At 42.2% G+C, this 14,401-nt stretch overlaps 1 protein-coding gene across 5 annotated transcripts in view; it reads left to right on the top strand.

Annotated features, from left to right (window-relative positions):
- Positions 1-14,401, top strand: part of tek (TEK tyrosine kinase, endothelial) — a 152,192-nt gene that overhangs the window by 106,641 nt on the left and 31,150 nt on the right. For all 5 annotated transcript variants that reach the window (XM_052020713.1, XM_052020717.1, XM_052020716.1 and 2 more), the window contains one exon: positions 4,136-4,349. In XM_052020713.1, the coding sequence (XP_051876673.1) occupies positions 4,136-4,349 (214 nt within the window). The remainder of the gene's footprint in view (positions 1-4,135; positions 4,350-14,401) is intronic.

Genomic DNA, 14,401 nt, shown 5'->3' with positions numbered 1-14,401 from the left:
GAATCGAACCCCAATCACTGGTGCTGTAATAGCATCACGCTAACCGCTACGCTACCATGCCGCCCCTCTGAAATGAAGTTTGCTATATAGTCATATGACACAGAAGCAAGCCCCATGGACTACTATGACCCTGCCACCCTGAACTACTCTTCCATACCAATCCCATTTTCCAGTGGTGCATAGCTTTCTGTGTTTTGGTGATTCAAGTGCTCGTTTAAATACTTTTTCAATGTTATGAGAGTACCTAGTTCTATCACCCACACAGACAGTGCTTTCTAGATTCCAACTATCCTGTGGGTATAAAACAAGTTCTTCCTTAAATCCCTTCTACTCCTCCTATCCCTTGCCGTAAAGCTATTTAGACATCTACACTGTGAGGAAGAGTTTCTATCTACCCCATCTATGCCCAGCATAATTTTGTATACCTCCATCAGATCACCCCCATCAGCCTCCTTCGTTCCAGGGGAAGCAAACACTATTGGTCCAGTCTCTCCTCATAATTGAAATGTTCCATTCCAGGGAACATCCAGATGAATTTTTTTTCCATACCCTCTCCAGGGCAGTCATGTCCTTCCTACATGTGGTGACCACAACTGCACACATACTCTAGCTGTGACCTAACCAATGTTTCATAAAGTTTTACCATTCATATCCTTTGCCTACACTAATCCATGGAAATAGTGACAGAGGCAGAGGCTAATAGGTTGAGGCAACAAAGATGATAGAATCTGATAGGAAAGAAACATGAAATGAGGAAGGTAGAGTGGGGAAATGAGGAAGGTAGAGTGGGGAAATGAGAACAATAGGGGGAGAGGACCCAGTGGAAGGAATGTGTGGATGATGGCAGATGAAGTGGGTGGAGGAGGGGAGAGGAGGGGAAAGAGACAGAGTGATAAGGAGCTGGGGTGGGTGTAGAGGGAACATGATGGATTAAGAGAAGAGAGAAAAAGGAGAGAGGGGGAGTAGTTTACCCGAAATCAGTGAATGTTCATGCCACCAGCTTGTAGACTATACAGGCGGAATATGAGGTGCTGTTCCTCTAGTTTGTTGGAAGGAAAAAGGACCATATAGTCCCTAGAGCTTTACTATTTATTGGATATAACCTAGACATAAGTCCTCTAAAAATAAATTACCTCTCATTTGTAGGATTAAAATCCATTTGCCAGTGCTCTGTCCATCTTACCAAATCTTACCAACTTATTATTTTCATACTGTAGCCTGATTACTCTCCTCACTATCAACAGCTCCACTATTTTTTTGTCATCTGCTAACTTACTAATTATTTCTCCTACATTTTCATCGGCATCATTAATGTATATAATAAGCAGGAAGTGCCCCAGCACCACTGGTATGCCACTGGTCACAGGCTTGTTTAGGTATCTACCCCTAACAAAGCCAAGCTATTTCTGATTAATCCTCATGTGAATAATATGTCAATTTTCAATTAGGATCAGCAGCTTTTTGGTAGAAAGTTTTCCAGAATTTCACTCCCCTTTGTGTGAAGTGCTCTTGACATCATTGGAAATCTAGGTGGTATCTGGTAGCAAGGAAAGATGGAGGTTTTCCTCCCATTGCTCCATCTTACCACTACCCTCACTATTCCTCTCCACAGCTGTACCAAAGGTTGTATCAGGTTATAACAATACATAGAACATAGAACAACTGTGCAGGAATAGGCCCTTCGGCCCATGATGATGTGCCAAACATGATGCCAAATTAAATTAATCCCTTCTTACACATGATCCATATTCCCTGCATATTCATGTGTCTAACAGCCTCTTAAATGCCACTGTCGTATTTACTTCCACCACTCCCCCTGGCAGCCCGTTCCAGGCACCCACCACTCTGTGAAAAAAAATTGTCCCGCTCATCACCTTTAAACTTTCCCCCTTTCACCTTAAAGCTATGCTCTCTAGTATTCAACATTTCTACCCTAGGGGAAATATTCTAGCTGTCTACCCTATCTATGCCTCTCAAAATTTTATAAACTCCATCAATTTCTGTGTCATCTGCAAACTTGTTAACCAATTCATCTACGTTTTTGTCCAAGTAATTTATATCCATCACAAGCAACGGAGATCAAGAAAGAGATGGTGTTGGATCTCTTGAAGAGTATTAAGGGGAATAAATCCACAGGGCCTACTGGGATCTATCCAAGGTTATTGAGAGAGGCAAAAGAGGAGATTGATGGGGCTTTGATGAGAATTCTATTCTCTCTAGCCACATGTGATGTCCTGGAGGACTGGAGACCAGCCAATGTTGTTCCTTCGTTTAATAAGGGAAATGGGAATAATCCAGGAAATTATCAGCCAGTGAGTCTCAAATCAGTGGTAGGGAAGCTATTGCAGAGAATTCTTAGGGATAGGATTTATTCATGTTTGGAAGAATATGGGCTAGGAAACAACTGATAGGTTTAGGAAGCTAAAATTAAATGGAGGCCTTGAGGATTATAAAAAAGCTAGAAAAGAACTCAAGAAGGGAATTAGGAGAGCCAGGAGGAGCCATGAAAAGAGGCATTCCATACGTACATCAAAAGCAAGAAGATATATTGGGAGAGGGTAGGACCACTCAAGGATAAAGATATGTGCTTGGAGGCGGAGGATGTGGGCGAGGACCTAAATGAGTACTTTTCATCACTATTTACCAAGGAAAGGACGTGGAGGATGGTGACATGGCCGTTTGGATTCAGAATTGGCTTGCCCATAGAAGACAGAGGGTAGTGGTCAATAAGACTTATTCTGGCTGGAGGTCTGTGACTAGTGGTGTTCCGCAGGGATCCATACTGGGATATATGTAAATGACCTGGATGAAAATATAGATGGGTGGGTTAGTAAATTCACAGACGATACAAAGATTGGTGGTGTTGTGGATAGTGTAGACAATTGCCAAAGTATACAGCCAGATATAGATCAGTTGTAGATATGGGTGGAGAAATGGCAGATTGAGGTTAATTTGGCCAAATATGAGCTGTTGCACTTTGGGAGATCAAATGTAAAGGGACAGTACACTGTTAATGGCAGGACCCATAACAGCGTTGATGTACAGAGGGATCTTGGGGTCCAAGGCTATAGCTCCCTGAAAGTGGCTCCACAGGTTGATAGGGTGGTAAAGAAGGCATATAGCGCGCTTGCCTTTATTAGTCGAGGCATTGAGTTCAAGAGTCAGGAAGTTACATTGCAGCTTTATAAAATTTTTGTTATGCTGCATCTGGAGTATTGCATTCAATTTTGGTCATCCCATTATCGGAAGGATGTGGAGGCTTTGGAGAGGGTGCAGAAGAGGTTTTCCAGGATGCTGCCTGGATTAAAGGACCTGTGCTATAAGGAGAGGTTAGACAAACTTGAGTTGTTTTCTCTGGAGCGGCGGAGGCTGAGGGAAGACCTGATAGGGGTTACTAAGATTATGCGTGGCGTAGATAGAGTAGACAGCTGGTATGTTTTCCCCAGGCTCGAAATATCTAATACAAGAGGTCAATGCATTTAAGGTGAGAGCCGGTAAGTTCAGAGGAGATGAGCAGGGCAAGTTTTTTTTTGTTTACGCAGAGAGCGGTGGGTGCCTGAAATATGCTGTCAGGTGTGGTCGTGGAGGCAAATACGATAGAGGCATTTAAGAGGCTCTTTGACAGATACATGTATGTGCAGAGAATAGAGAGATATGGACATTATGTAGACAGAGGGGATTAATTTAGTTAGGCATTTAATTAGTAGTTTAATTAGTTTGGCACAACATTGTGAGCTGAAGGGCCTGTTCCTGTGGTGTACCATTCTTTGTTCTGAGCATGGACAGTCAGAATGTGGGGAAAGTCAAGTCTTACAAACTTGACTGAGTTTTTTTGAGAAGGCAACCAAGGTAATTGATGAGAGGAGATCAGTGGATGTTGTCTACATGGACATTAATAAGACATTTGACAAGGTCCTTCATGGTGGGTTGATCAGGAAGATTATGATGCACGGGATCCACAGATTGAATTCAGAATCGTCCACAGAAGGCAGATAGTAATGGTCGATGGGTTATGGCTGGAGGTCCATGACTAGTGGTGTTTCATAGGGATCTGTACTGGGACCTCAGCTGTTTGGCTTCAAGCTTTGTTTTTCAGCAGGTTGTCCCCTAATCTGCCCTTTCCTTGCCTTTAAAGCGAGAAGAGCCGATTATTCAGTTTAATTCAGGGACCCTCACACTCTCCAGGAAAACGAAACCTCAGCTGAGAATGCCAATCGTCTATCCTGTCCTTCAGTGGGATGACATCAAATTTGAAGACATTATTGGCGAAGGGAATTTTGGACAGGTCTTGAAGGCTCGAATTAAAAAAAATGGGCACAAGATGAATGCTGCCATTAAACGAATGAAAGGTAGGACTTCTTGCTTTTATTGGAGCAGAGGGATAGTAGACTGGGCCCTTTTCTTCATTCAATTAAGCATCTGTGATATGTCACTGGACTCCCAGCCTTGGTTCTGTAACTATTAATAATTTATACATTCATAGAATGCAGCCAATCCTAACATTCCTTCTGATCATGTACTCAGCAGTAGTAACATCTTAGCTCCTGTTTCTCAGTCTTTCACATTATAAACTGTTGGTACTACTCAGAAGACAATTTTAATCCTCTAGTTTAATCTGATTTTAATTTAATTTTAGGACTGCGTCGGTCTTATTCTTTAGAGTCATATGCAGCAAGGAAACGTGCCATGGCAACCAACACAATTTTACACTAACCCATTTTATTCTCTCCACATTCCCAGCAGCTACAACACTCCCCAGATTCTACCACTCACCGGGGGCCATTTACAGAGGCCAATTAAAGTACCAATCCACACCTTTTTGGGATGTAGGAGGAAGCCAGAGCATTCAGAGGAAACCCACGCAGTCACAAGGAGAATGTGCAAACTCCACACAACACTAGAGATCAGAATCCAATCTGGGTTGCTGGAGCTGAGACAACAGCTCTACCAGCTGCGCCAGTGGTCACCACTTGTAGCTAGTCTACCCTCTTTACCTTTATCTCAGTGCAAATTCAGAACCAGTATTGTGAATTTAAACTAAATTATTCCTGGAAGTTTTGTCTCATGATCACTCTACCAATTGATCCAGTGCCTGTATCTGACCCAAGCCTCCTCTTTTCTCTTGACCAGAGTTATAATATCCCTTGACACCCAGGGTACCCAACTCCCAGCTGCTTTGCCTTTTACTTCAAAGGAAACGTGTAGTCCTTGAAACTCTTACTATCTCATTTTTTAAAAAAAAGTTCCCGCAAACAACCTAGCCCAATCAACTTTTGCAGGCTCCTATCTTTATACAGTCAAAATTCACCTTATCCCAATTCAGAACTCAAACCTGCAGACCAGTTCTGTCTCTTCCCATAACTATTTTAAAATTGACAGAACTATGGTCACTGGTCCCAAAGTGCTCCCCTACCTGCCCTTCCTCATTTCCCAGAAGTAGATCAAGCTTTGACCCCTCCCTGGTAGGGCCCTCTATATACTACCCAAGGAAACTTTCCTGAGCACACCGAGTAAATTCCACCCCATCTAGAACCTTAACACTTCCTTTATTAATGCCCTCTCATTGCTGCTCACTACTCCTATCACTGGTCATCCAGTGCCTCCCAATCCTCCATTCACTGCTCCTCACTCTTCCACTCACTAACCATTCAGTCCTCCATTCATTATCTCCTCACTTCTCCACTCACTCCTGCTGCTCCATTCATTACCCCCTCATGAACCAAATTACTACTCTTTACTCACTGCCTTCTGACTCCTGTAATCACTCTCCTCACTGCCCTCTTATTCATCCAGTCACTGCCCATCTCACTGATTCCCCTTACTGTTGCTCTCTCCTCCACCTATTCACCCCTCTAGTACCCTTGTCAGTGTCCCCTCACTAACCCTCACAGTCCCCCTCCACTGATTCCTTTTTATGCCTTCACTCACAGCCCAGCACAATTGTTGAGTGTCATACAATGAAGAAATCATACACACCGCCAGTATACTGCAGTGTCATACAATGACAGACCATACTGTATCTCTGTGTTATATACATAAAAGTTAGAACAGTATAGAACAACAACAGGCCCTTCAGCCCACTATGTCTGCACTGACCATGATGTCAATCCAAACTAATCCTATCTTCCTGCAAACATCCATATCCCTCTATAGGCTGTCTGTTCATGTGTCTGTATAAGTGCTTCTTAAACATTGCTATCATATCTTCCCCTGGCAGTGGGTTCCAGGCACTTACCACTCTGTGTAAAATAAAAACGTGCATCTTGAATCACCTTCAAACTTTCCCCCTCTGACATTTCCATTCTTGGAAAAAGACTCTATCTACCCTACCTATACCTCTCATAATTTTATATACTTCTGTTAGGTCACTCCTCAGCCTCAACATTCCAAGTTTGTCCAACCTCTCCTTACAGCTAGTACTCCAAATATGGCCTAATCAAAGTTTTATACAGCTGCAACATGACTTGCCAACTTTATACTTGCCACATGACTTCTTTACCACCATATCCACCTGTGTTGCCACTTTCAGGGAGCTATAAGCTTGCACCCCTGGATCATTCTGTACATCAATGCTCCTCAGGGATCCTGCCATTTACTGTCTCTTGCATTTGACCTCCCAGAATGCATCACCTCACACTTGTTTGGATTGAATCCATCTGCCATTTCTCTGCCCAAATCTCCAAAGTCCTGCTCTCTTTATGTCCAAATCTCTTTATGTCCTGCTGTATCCTTTGAAAACCTTCCTCACTGTCTGCAATTCCACCAATTCTTGTGTCATCTGCAAATTTACTAATCAGACCACTGACATTTTTGTCCAAATCCTTATATATTACAAGCAATAGAGGTCCCAACACTGATCCACTGCCCTGCCCTCATCAATCTTAGGTACACCCTCAAAAACTCAATCAAGTTTGTAACACATGACCTCCCCAGCAAAGGCATGATGCCTATCCCTAAAAAGTCCATGCTTTTCCAGATGTTCCTGAGAATTTTCTCCAACAACTTCCCTACCACTGGCCAATAATTTGCTGAATTATCCCAATTGTTCTTCTTAAAGGAAAAACATAGGCTATTCTCCAGTCTCTGGGACCATGCCTGTGGCTAACGAGGCTACAAAGATCTCAGCCAAGGCCCCAGCAATCTCCTGCCTTACCTCTGTTTTCTGGGATAGATGCCTTCAAGCATAGCTTGATCTTAATATTTCTGGATCTTAATATTCTTCAAGGTACTCAACACCTCCCCCTTCTTAATATCAAGATGCCCTATAATGTCAATATACCTCTCCCTGATCTCACTATAATGCCCTTCTCTTTGGTGAATATGGATGCAAATTATTCATTTAGTGCCTCACTCATTTCCTCTACCTCCAGGCATTAATTTCCTCCTTTGTCCTTGAATAGATTTACTGTTTCCCTACCTAGCCTCTTGTTTTAATATATGTATAAAATGCCTCAGGATTTTCCTTAAGCCTACTTGCCAAGGATATTTCATGACCCCCTTTAGCCCTCCTTATTCCTTGTTTAAATTCTTTCCTGCTTCCTTCAAATTCCTCAAGTGCCTTGTCTGAACTCCGATTCTAAATCTTACTTTTACTTTTTGATTAAACTTACAGCATATCATGTCATCTAAGGATCCCAAACCTTGCCATCCTTATCTTTCATCTTCACAGGAACATGCTGGTCCTGAAATATAACCAGCTGGCCTTTAAAAGAGTCCCACATTTCAGATGTGGATTTACCCAATAACAGGTGTTTCCAATCCACTCTTCCCCATTCCTGTCTAATACTGTCGTAATTTAGCATTTACCCTGGGGTCTAGAGAGAAAGGGGCAGACCTATCCCCATCAGTAGTTTACCCCATTTTAAATAGTGATAGGCCTGTCCCTAACAGTACTGTATTTCAGTGTTATACAGGAACAGACCTGCCTCCACCAGTATTGTGCCTCTGTGGAATATAGGGACAGACATTTCCTACCAGTACTATACTCCAGTGTTATACAGTGACAGACTTCACAACCAGTATTGTACCCTAGTTTTATGCAGTGACAGCTGTCTTCAGCTGTACTGTATCCAAATATATACTTTAATATATACAGGACGCTGCCTGGATTAGAGACCATTAGTAGTAAGGAGAGGTTGGACAAACTTGGATTGTTTTCTCTGGAGCATTGCAAGCTGAGGGGAGACCTGATATAAGTACATAAAATTATGAGAGGCATTGGTAGGGTGGATAGTCAGAGTCTTTTTCCCAGGGTAGTAATGCCAAAAACTAGAGGATATAGCTTTAAGGTGTGAGGGGGAAAAGGTTAAAGGAGATGTGCAGTGTAAGTTTTTTTTACACAGAGAATAGTGGATGCCTGACACACTGCCAGGGGTGGTGGTGGAAGCAGACAGGATAGTGGCATTTAAAAATCATTTAGACAGGTACATGAACATGAAGGGAAGGGAGGGATATGGATCATGCAAAGGCAGAGAGGTTTAGTTTAACTTGGCATCATGGTTGACAGAGGCATTGTGGGCCAAAAAGCCTATTCTGTGCTGTGCTGTTCTAAGTTTCATGTTGTTATCTCTCCACACAGCTTTAGATCTCTAAAAGGTATCAATATGGGCCAGACCATCCTGTGCTCTGAGCCAGAATTTCCTGTTTCTACAGGTTACAGGAGTGCACCAACTAATCTTGAATTTTAATTCCTTTCCAAAAGCATTGTTTTGGTAACATATTACCCAAACTATTGTCAATTCTGCATGTCAAGTAAAATTGCATCTTTCATTTTACCTTCACTTCCCTATTCATGTCTCTAGATTCCACTAATATATTTATAGAGTCAAGCAGCACAGAAACAGGCCCTTCGGCCGAACTCATCCATGCCGACCAAGTTGTCTGCCTGAGCTTGTTCCATTTCCCTGCCTTTGGTCCCCCCCTATACCAGTCCATGTACCTGTCTAAATGCCTTTTAAATGTTGTAATTGTACCCACCACTACCACTTCCTCTGGGGCAGCTCGTTTCATATACTCACCATCCTGTGTGAAAAAGTTGCCCTTCACCTCCCCTTTAAATTTTTGCCCTACTTCCAGAATTTACTAAGGAGAGATGACATAAAGCCATGTTGTGCTCCCTAGAATTTCAAATATTAGAGAAATTTTCAAGATGTGAAGGGGAATTGTTAGGAAATGTAATTTCCCCAAAGTTGGGTACATTGTCTGAAAAGGAGATCCAAGCTTTTCAGGACTAAAGTTGAGAAGCATTTCTATAAGTATGTGGTGGAAGTACAACAAAACTTCAATGATAAACTATCCACATTTTTGGAAAACTCGATGGTTTGGTATCTAGCTCATCTCATTCTGTTTCCTGGTTCCCTTTCAAACTTACCAGGACCCCATTTCCCATGATTCCCTTAAACTCACCAGGACCATGTTTCCTGCAGTCCCTTTGAACACACTGAGGCCCTGCTTTTCTGACTCCCTTTAAACTCTCCAGGGCACTACTCCCCTCTAACACTGATGTCCATTTCACATGCTCCCTTTAAACTTGCCAGGGCCCCTTTTCCCTCTCTCCCTTGAAACTCACTGGCACTGTTTCCTGTGCTCCCTTACCAAGGTCACTTCTCCTTTATTCCCATGAAACTCACTGGGGCCATTGTTTCCATGATATATTTAAACTAACCAGTGCCCCTTTTCTTGCATTCCCTTCAGAGACGTTGGGGCCCTGTTTCCTGTGCTCCCTTTAATTTCATCTGGTTCACTGAAAAAGTCTTTATACTACCATGTAACATTTAAAAAAGTAAAATAAATATGTGTTGGGATATTAATAGGAATAGCATCCAATAATCCGCTGAACGGATTCCTGACAGTAAGTGGTGTTGGGAAAGGAGAAGGCCATCCTGGGAACTGCTGCATCTTTTGCTGCACCTTTATGGCCAGAGATGAGCATAGTGTGAATGCCCTAAACCACAGGATCCAGGTCAGTAGAATAGTCAGTGTCCACAAAATTGTGACAGATTTTAACAAGATCAAGGCCAAATTCAGCTCATTTTAAAAGCTGCAATTTATAATCACCTGTAGTAATTTCCCAGACACTCTGATCACAAACAACTGATTGCCAAATCAAAGCAAACTAGGAAAATAAAAGCCTGCAGTTGCTGGAAATGTGAAATAAAAACAGGAAATGCTGGAAACATGCAATAGATGGATGACGTACAGCAGAAGTGGCCAAAGACAGACAAAGAAAGTGAGTTACCTTAAAGTTAGATAATTTGCTATTGGGTATATGGCTGCAATGTGCACAGATGGAAAATGAGATGGTCACTCAATCTGCATTTGGTTTCTGCACTGTAGTACACAAGCTGGAAGAAGTGCAAGTAAATCCCTGTTTCGCCTGGAAAGACTGGGTCCCTGGGTGGTGGAAGAGGCAAAAGGACAGGTGTTGCATCTCGTGCAGATACATAGGAAAGTGCCTTAAGACTTGGAGATGGAAGAACAGACCAGAGAGTTGGGAAGGGAAGTCTCCCTTCAAAAAGGGAAGGGAATATGTTGGAACTGGTAGAAATTGTAAAGGATAATCTGCTGAATGCTGAGGCTGGTGAAGTGGGATGCAAGGAACAAGGAAACTGCCCCTGCTCTGTCTAGGAGGAGAGGCATTGAGAGCACAGGCACAGCAAATATGTGGGAAGTTGTCAGATGGAAAGTTGGGCAGTACTTTGGCAAATGGAATTTAATCCTGACAAGTGCATAGAGATGCATTTTGGGAAGTCAAATAGCAGTAGGACATACACAGTAAATGGTAGGGCACAAAGGAATGTTGATGAACAGAGAGACTTATGGGTCTAAATCTATATTCCCCAAAGAACACATGTGGAATGCTTGCCTTCAAAGTTTGAGGCATAGAATAGTTGGGACATTACGTTGCAACTTTACAGAACACCAGTTAGGAATGCACTTTCTGTCCAGTATTCTGTACAATTCTGGTCGATAAACTATAGGAAGAATGTGAAAGTGCTGGAGAGAGTGCAGGGGAGATTCATCGGGATGTTGCCTAGATTGGAGGATTTTAGCCATGGGCAAAGTGGATAGACTGGGCTTGTTTTCCCGCAAGCAAAGGAGTGACCTGATACAAGTATATAAGATTATGAGAAGCACAGATAGGATAGATGGTCAAAATCTTTTCCCTATGGTCAAGATATCATAAACAAGAGGGTATAAGTTTAAGGTGAGAGGAAGGGGATCTGAGGGGTATGTTTTTACATAAAGCATGGTTGACATCTGGTTCCACTATCAGAGAAAATAGTGGAATTAGATACAATTGGTATATTCAAGAGGCATTTATACAGACATTTAAGTAGGCAAGGCATGGAAGGATACAGTCTAATGTGGGGTAAATAGAATTTGATAGGCAAAAAAGTCAGCATGGACACTGTGTTCTGAAGGGCCAGTTTCTGTGCTGTTGCACTCAATGACTCTAATAACAGGAGTAGAGAAAAAACCATGGTTCAGGAAAAAGGAACACATTTCAGTGGTGTTTGTGTGGAAAGACTTATCATCAGAGCCAATACAATGGAGGCAGAGGATATGGGAGAAAGGAATAGAGTCCTTACAAGAGGTTGGCTGGGAAGAAGTATTTTCAAGATAGTTTGGGGAATGTATGGGCTTGTAATGGATGTTTGTTACAAGCCTACCTCCTGAGATGGAGAGATCCAGAAAGGAAAGGAATAGTCAGAAGTATATCATGTGAAGGTGAGAAAAGATTAGAAATTAACAGCAAAAGTAACAACCTTTTCAAGTTCTTTGTGAGTGCAGAAATCAACACCAATGCAGTTGTCCATGTCAAGGGAAAAGAGTTGTGGGAGTGGATTTTAGCAGAACTGTAACAAAGGCTGGCCCACATATCCCACAAGAAAATAAGCATAGTTAGCCCATTGCAAGTGCCCACTGCAACACCTTTGATTTGGAGAAAGTGAGTGGATTTGGAGAAATTGTGCAGTGTGAGGGCAAGTTCAGCCTTGAAAATGAGTTGGTTGGTGGAGGAGAACTGGTTGGTTCTCCATTCAACAGGGTTGTTTTCATGGGTGATTTCAACTTCTGCAATATAGTCTGGGACCTCCATAGTTCAAGGGGTTTAGATCGGACAGAATTTGTTAGGTGCATCAGTATGCAGAGGAGAGGAGTGGAATGAGAGGAGTGGCCATACTGGACCTGGTATTGGGAATGAGGTGACTGGTGTTTCAGTGGGAGAACATTTGGGAAACAATTATCACAACTCCTTCAGCTTTAAGATAGCAATGAATAAGGCTAAGTATGGACCTTGTGGGACAGTATTGGGACAATGCAAGTTATGAGAGTATCAGGCAGGAACTAGGACAGTTAACTGGGAATAGCTTTTTTGGGCAAGTCCACATCTGATATGTGGAGGGTGCTTAAAGACCAACTACACAGAGTACAAGACATACAGAGGCATGCAAAAGTTTGGGCACCCCTGGTCAAAATTTCTGTTGCTGTGAATAGCTAAGCGAGTAAAAGATGACCTGATTTCCAAAAGGCATGAAGTTAAAGATGACACATTTCTTTAATATTTTAAGCAAGATTACTTTTTATTTCCATCTTTAACAGTTTCAAAATAACAGAAAAGGAAAAGGGCCCAAAGCAAAAGTTTATAACACCCCCTTTGGCAAGTATCACAGCTTGTAAACGCTTTCTGTAGCCAGCTAAGAGTCTTTCAATTCTTGTTTGGAGGATTTTCACCCATTCTTCCTTGCAAAAGGCTTCTAGTTCTGTGAGATTCTTGGGCCATCTTGCATGCACTGCTCTTTTGAGATTGATCCACAGATTTTCGATGATGCTTAGGTCAGGGGACTGTGAGGCCATGGCAAAATCTTCAGTTTGTGCCTCTTGATGTGGTCCATTGTGGATTTTGAGGTGTGTTTAGGATCCTTATCCTGTTGTAGAAGCCATCCTCTTTTCACCTTCAGCTTTTTACTTTTACAGACTGTGATGTTTGCTTCCAGAATTTGCTGGTATTTAATTGAATTCAGTCATCCTTCTACCAGTGAAATGTTCCCTGTGCCACTGGCTGCAATACAAGCCCAAAGCATGATTGATCTACCCCCGTGCTTAACAGTTGGCGAGGTGTTCTTTTCATGAAATTCTGCACCTTTTTCCTCCAAACTTACCTTTGCTCATCGCGGCCAATAAGTTCTATTTTAACTTCACCAGTCCACAGGACTTGTTTCCAAAATGCATCAGGCTTGCTTAGATGATCCTTTGCAAACTTCTGACACTGAATTTTGTGGTGAGGACATAGGAAAGCTTGGAGAAAAAAGGGTGCAGAATTTCATGAAAAGAACACCTCGCCAACTGTTAAGCACGGGGGTAGATCAATCATGCTTTGGGCTTGTATTGCAGCCAGTGGCACGGGGAATATTTCACTGGTAGAGGGAAGAATTAATTCAATTAAATACCAGCAAATTCTGGAAGCAAACATCACACCGTCTGTAAAAAAAGCTGAAGACGAAAAGTGGATGGCTTCTACAACAGGATAACAATCCTAAACACCTCAAAATCCACAATGGACTACCTCAAGAGGCACAGGCTGAAGGTTTTGCCATGGTCCTCACAGTCCCCCGACCTAAACATCATCGAAAATCTGTGGATCGACCTCAAAATAGCAGTGCATGCAAGATGGCCCAAGAATCTCACAGAACTAGAAGCCTTTTGCAAGGAATAATGGGTGAAAATCCCCCAAACAAGAATTGAAAGACACTTAGCTGGCTACAGAAAGTGTTTACAAGCTGTGATACTTACCAAAGTACTGACCATGCAGCGTGCCCCAACTTTTGCTTCAGGCCCTTTTCTTTTTTTGTTATTTTGAAACTGTAAAAGATGGAAATAAAAAAGTAATCTTGCTTAAAATACTAAAGAAATGTGTAATCTTTAACTTTATGCCTTTTGGAAAGCAGGTCATCTTTTACTCGCTTAGCTATTCACAGTAACAGAAATTTTGACCAGGGGTGCCCAAACTTTTGCATGCCACTGTATATGTTCCAGTAATTAGGACAAGGATGGCAAGGTAAGGGAACCTTGGATGACAAGACAGATGGTGAATTTAGTCAAGAAGAAAAAGGAAGTATGTACAAGGTTCAGGAAGCCAAAATCAAAAAGAGCCCTTGAGAATTATAAAGAAGCTAGAAAAAAAAAACTGAAGGAGGGAATTAGGAGAGCCAGGAGGGACCATGAAATGTCTTTGATAAGTAAGATTAAAGAGAATTCTAAGTCATTCTATACATTCATCAAGAGCAAAAGGATAACTAGGGAGAGTAGGACCACCCCAGAATAAAGGAGGGAACATGTACTTGGAGGCAGAGGACATGGGCTAAGTGAGTACTTCACATCAATATTTACCAAGAAGGAG

Source organism: Pristis pectinata, chromosome 7 (assembly GCF_009764475.1).
Source record: "Pristis pectinata isolate sPriPec2 chromosome 7, sPriPec2.1.pri, whole genome shotgun sequence".
Taxonomy (NCBI): Eukaryota; Metazoa; Chordata; class Chondrichthyes; order Rhinopristiformes; family Pristidae; genus Pristis; species Pristis pectinata.
The sequence above is the reverse complement of the archived record's forward strand: the minus strand, read 5'-3'. Positions and strand labels throughout refer to the sequence as shown.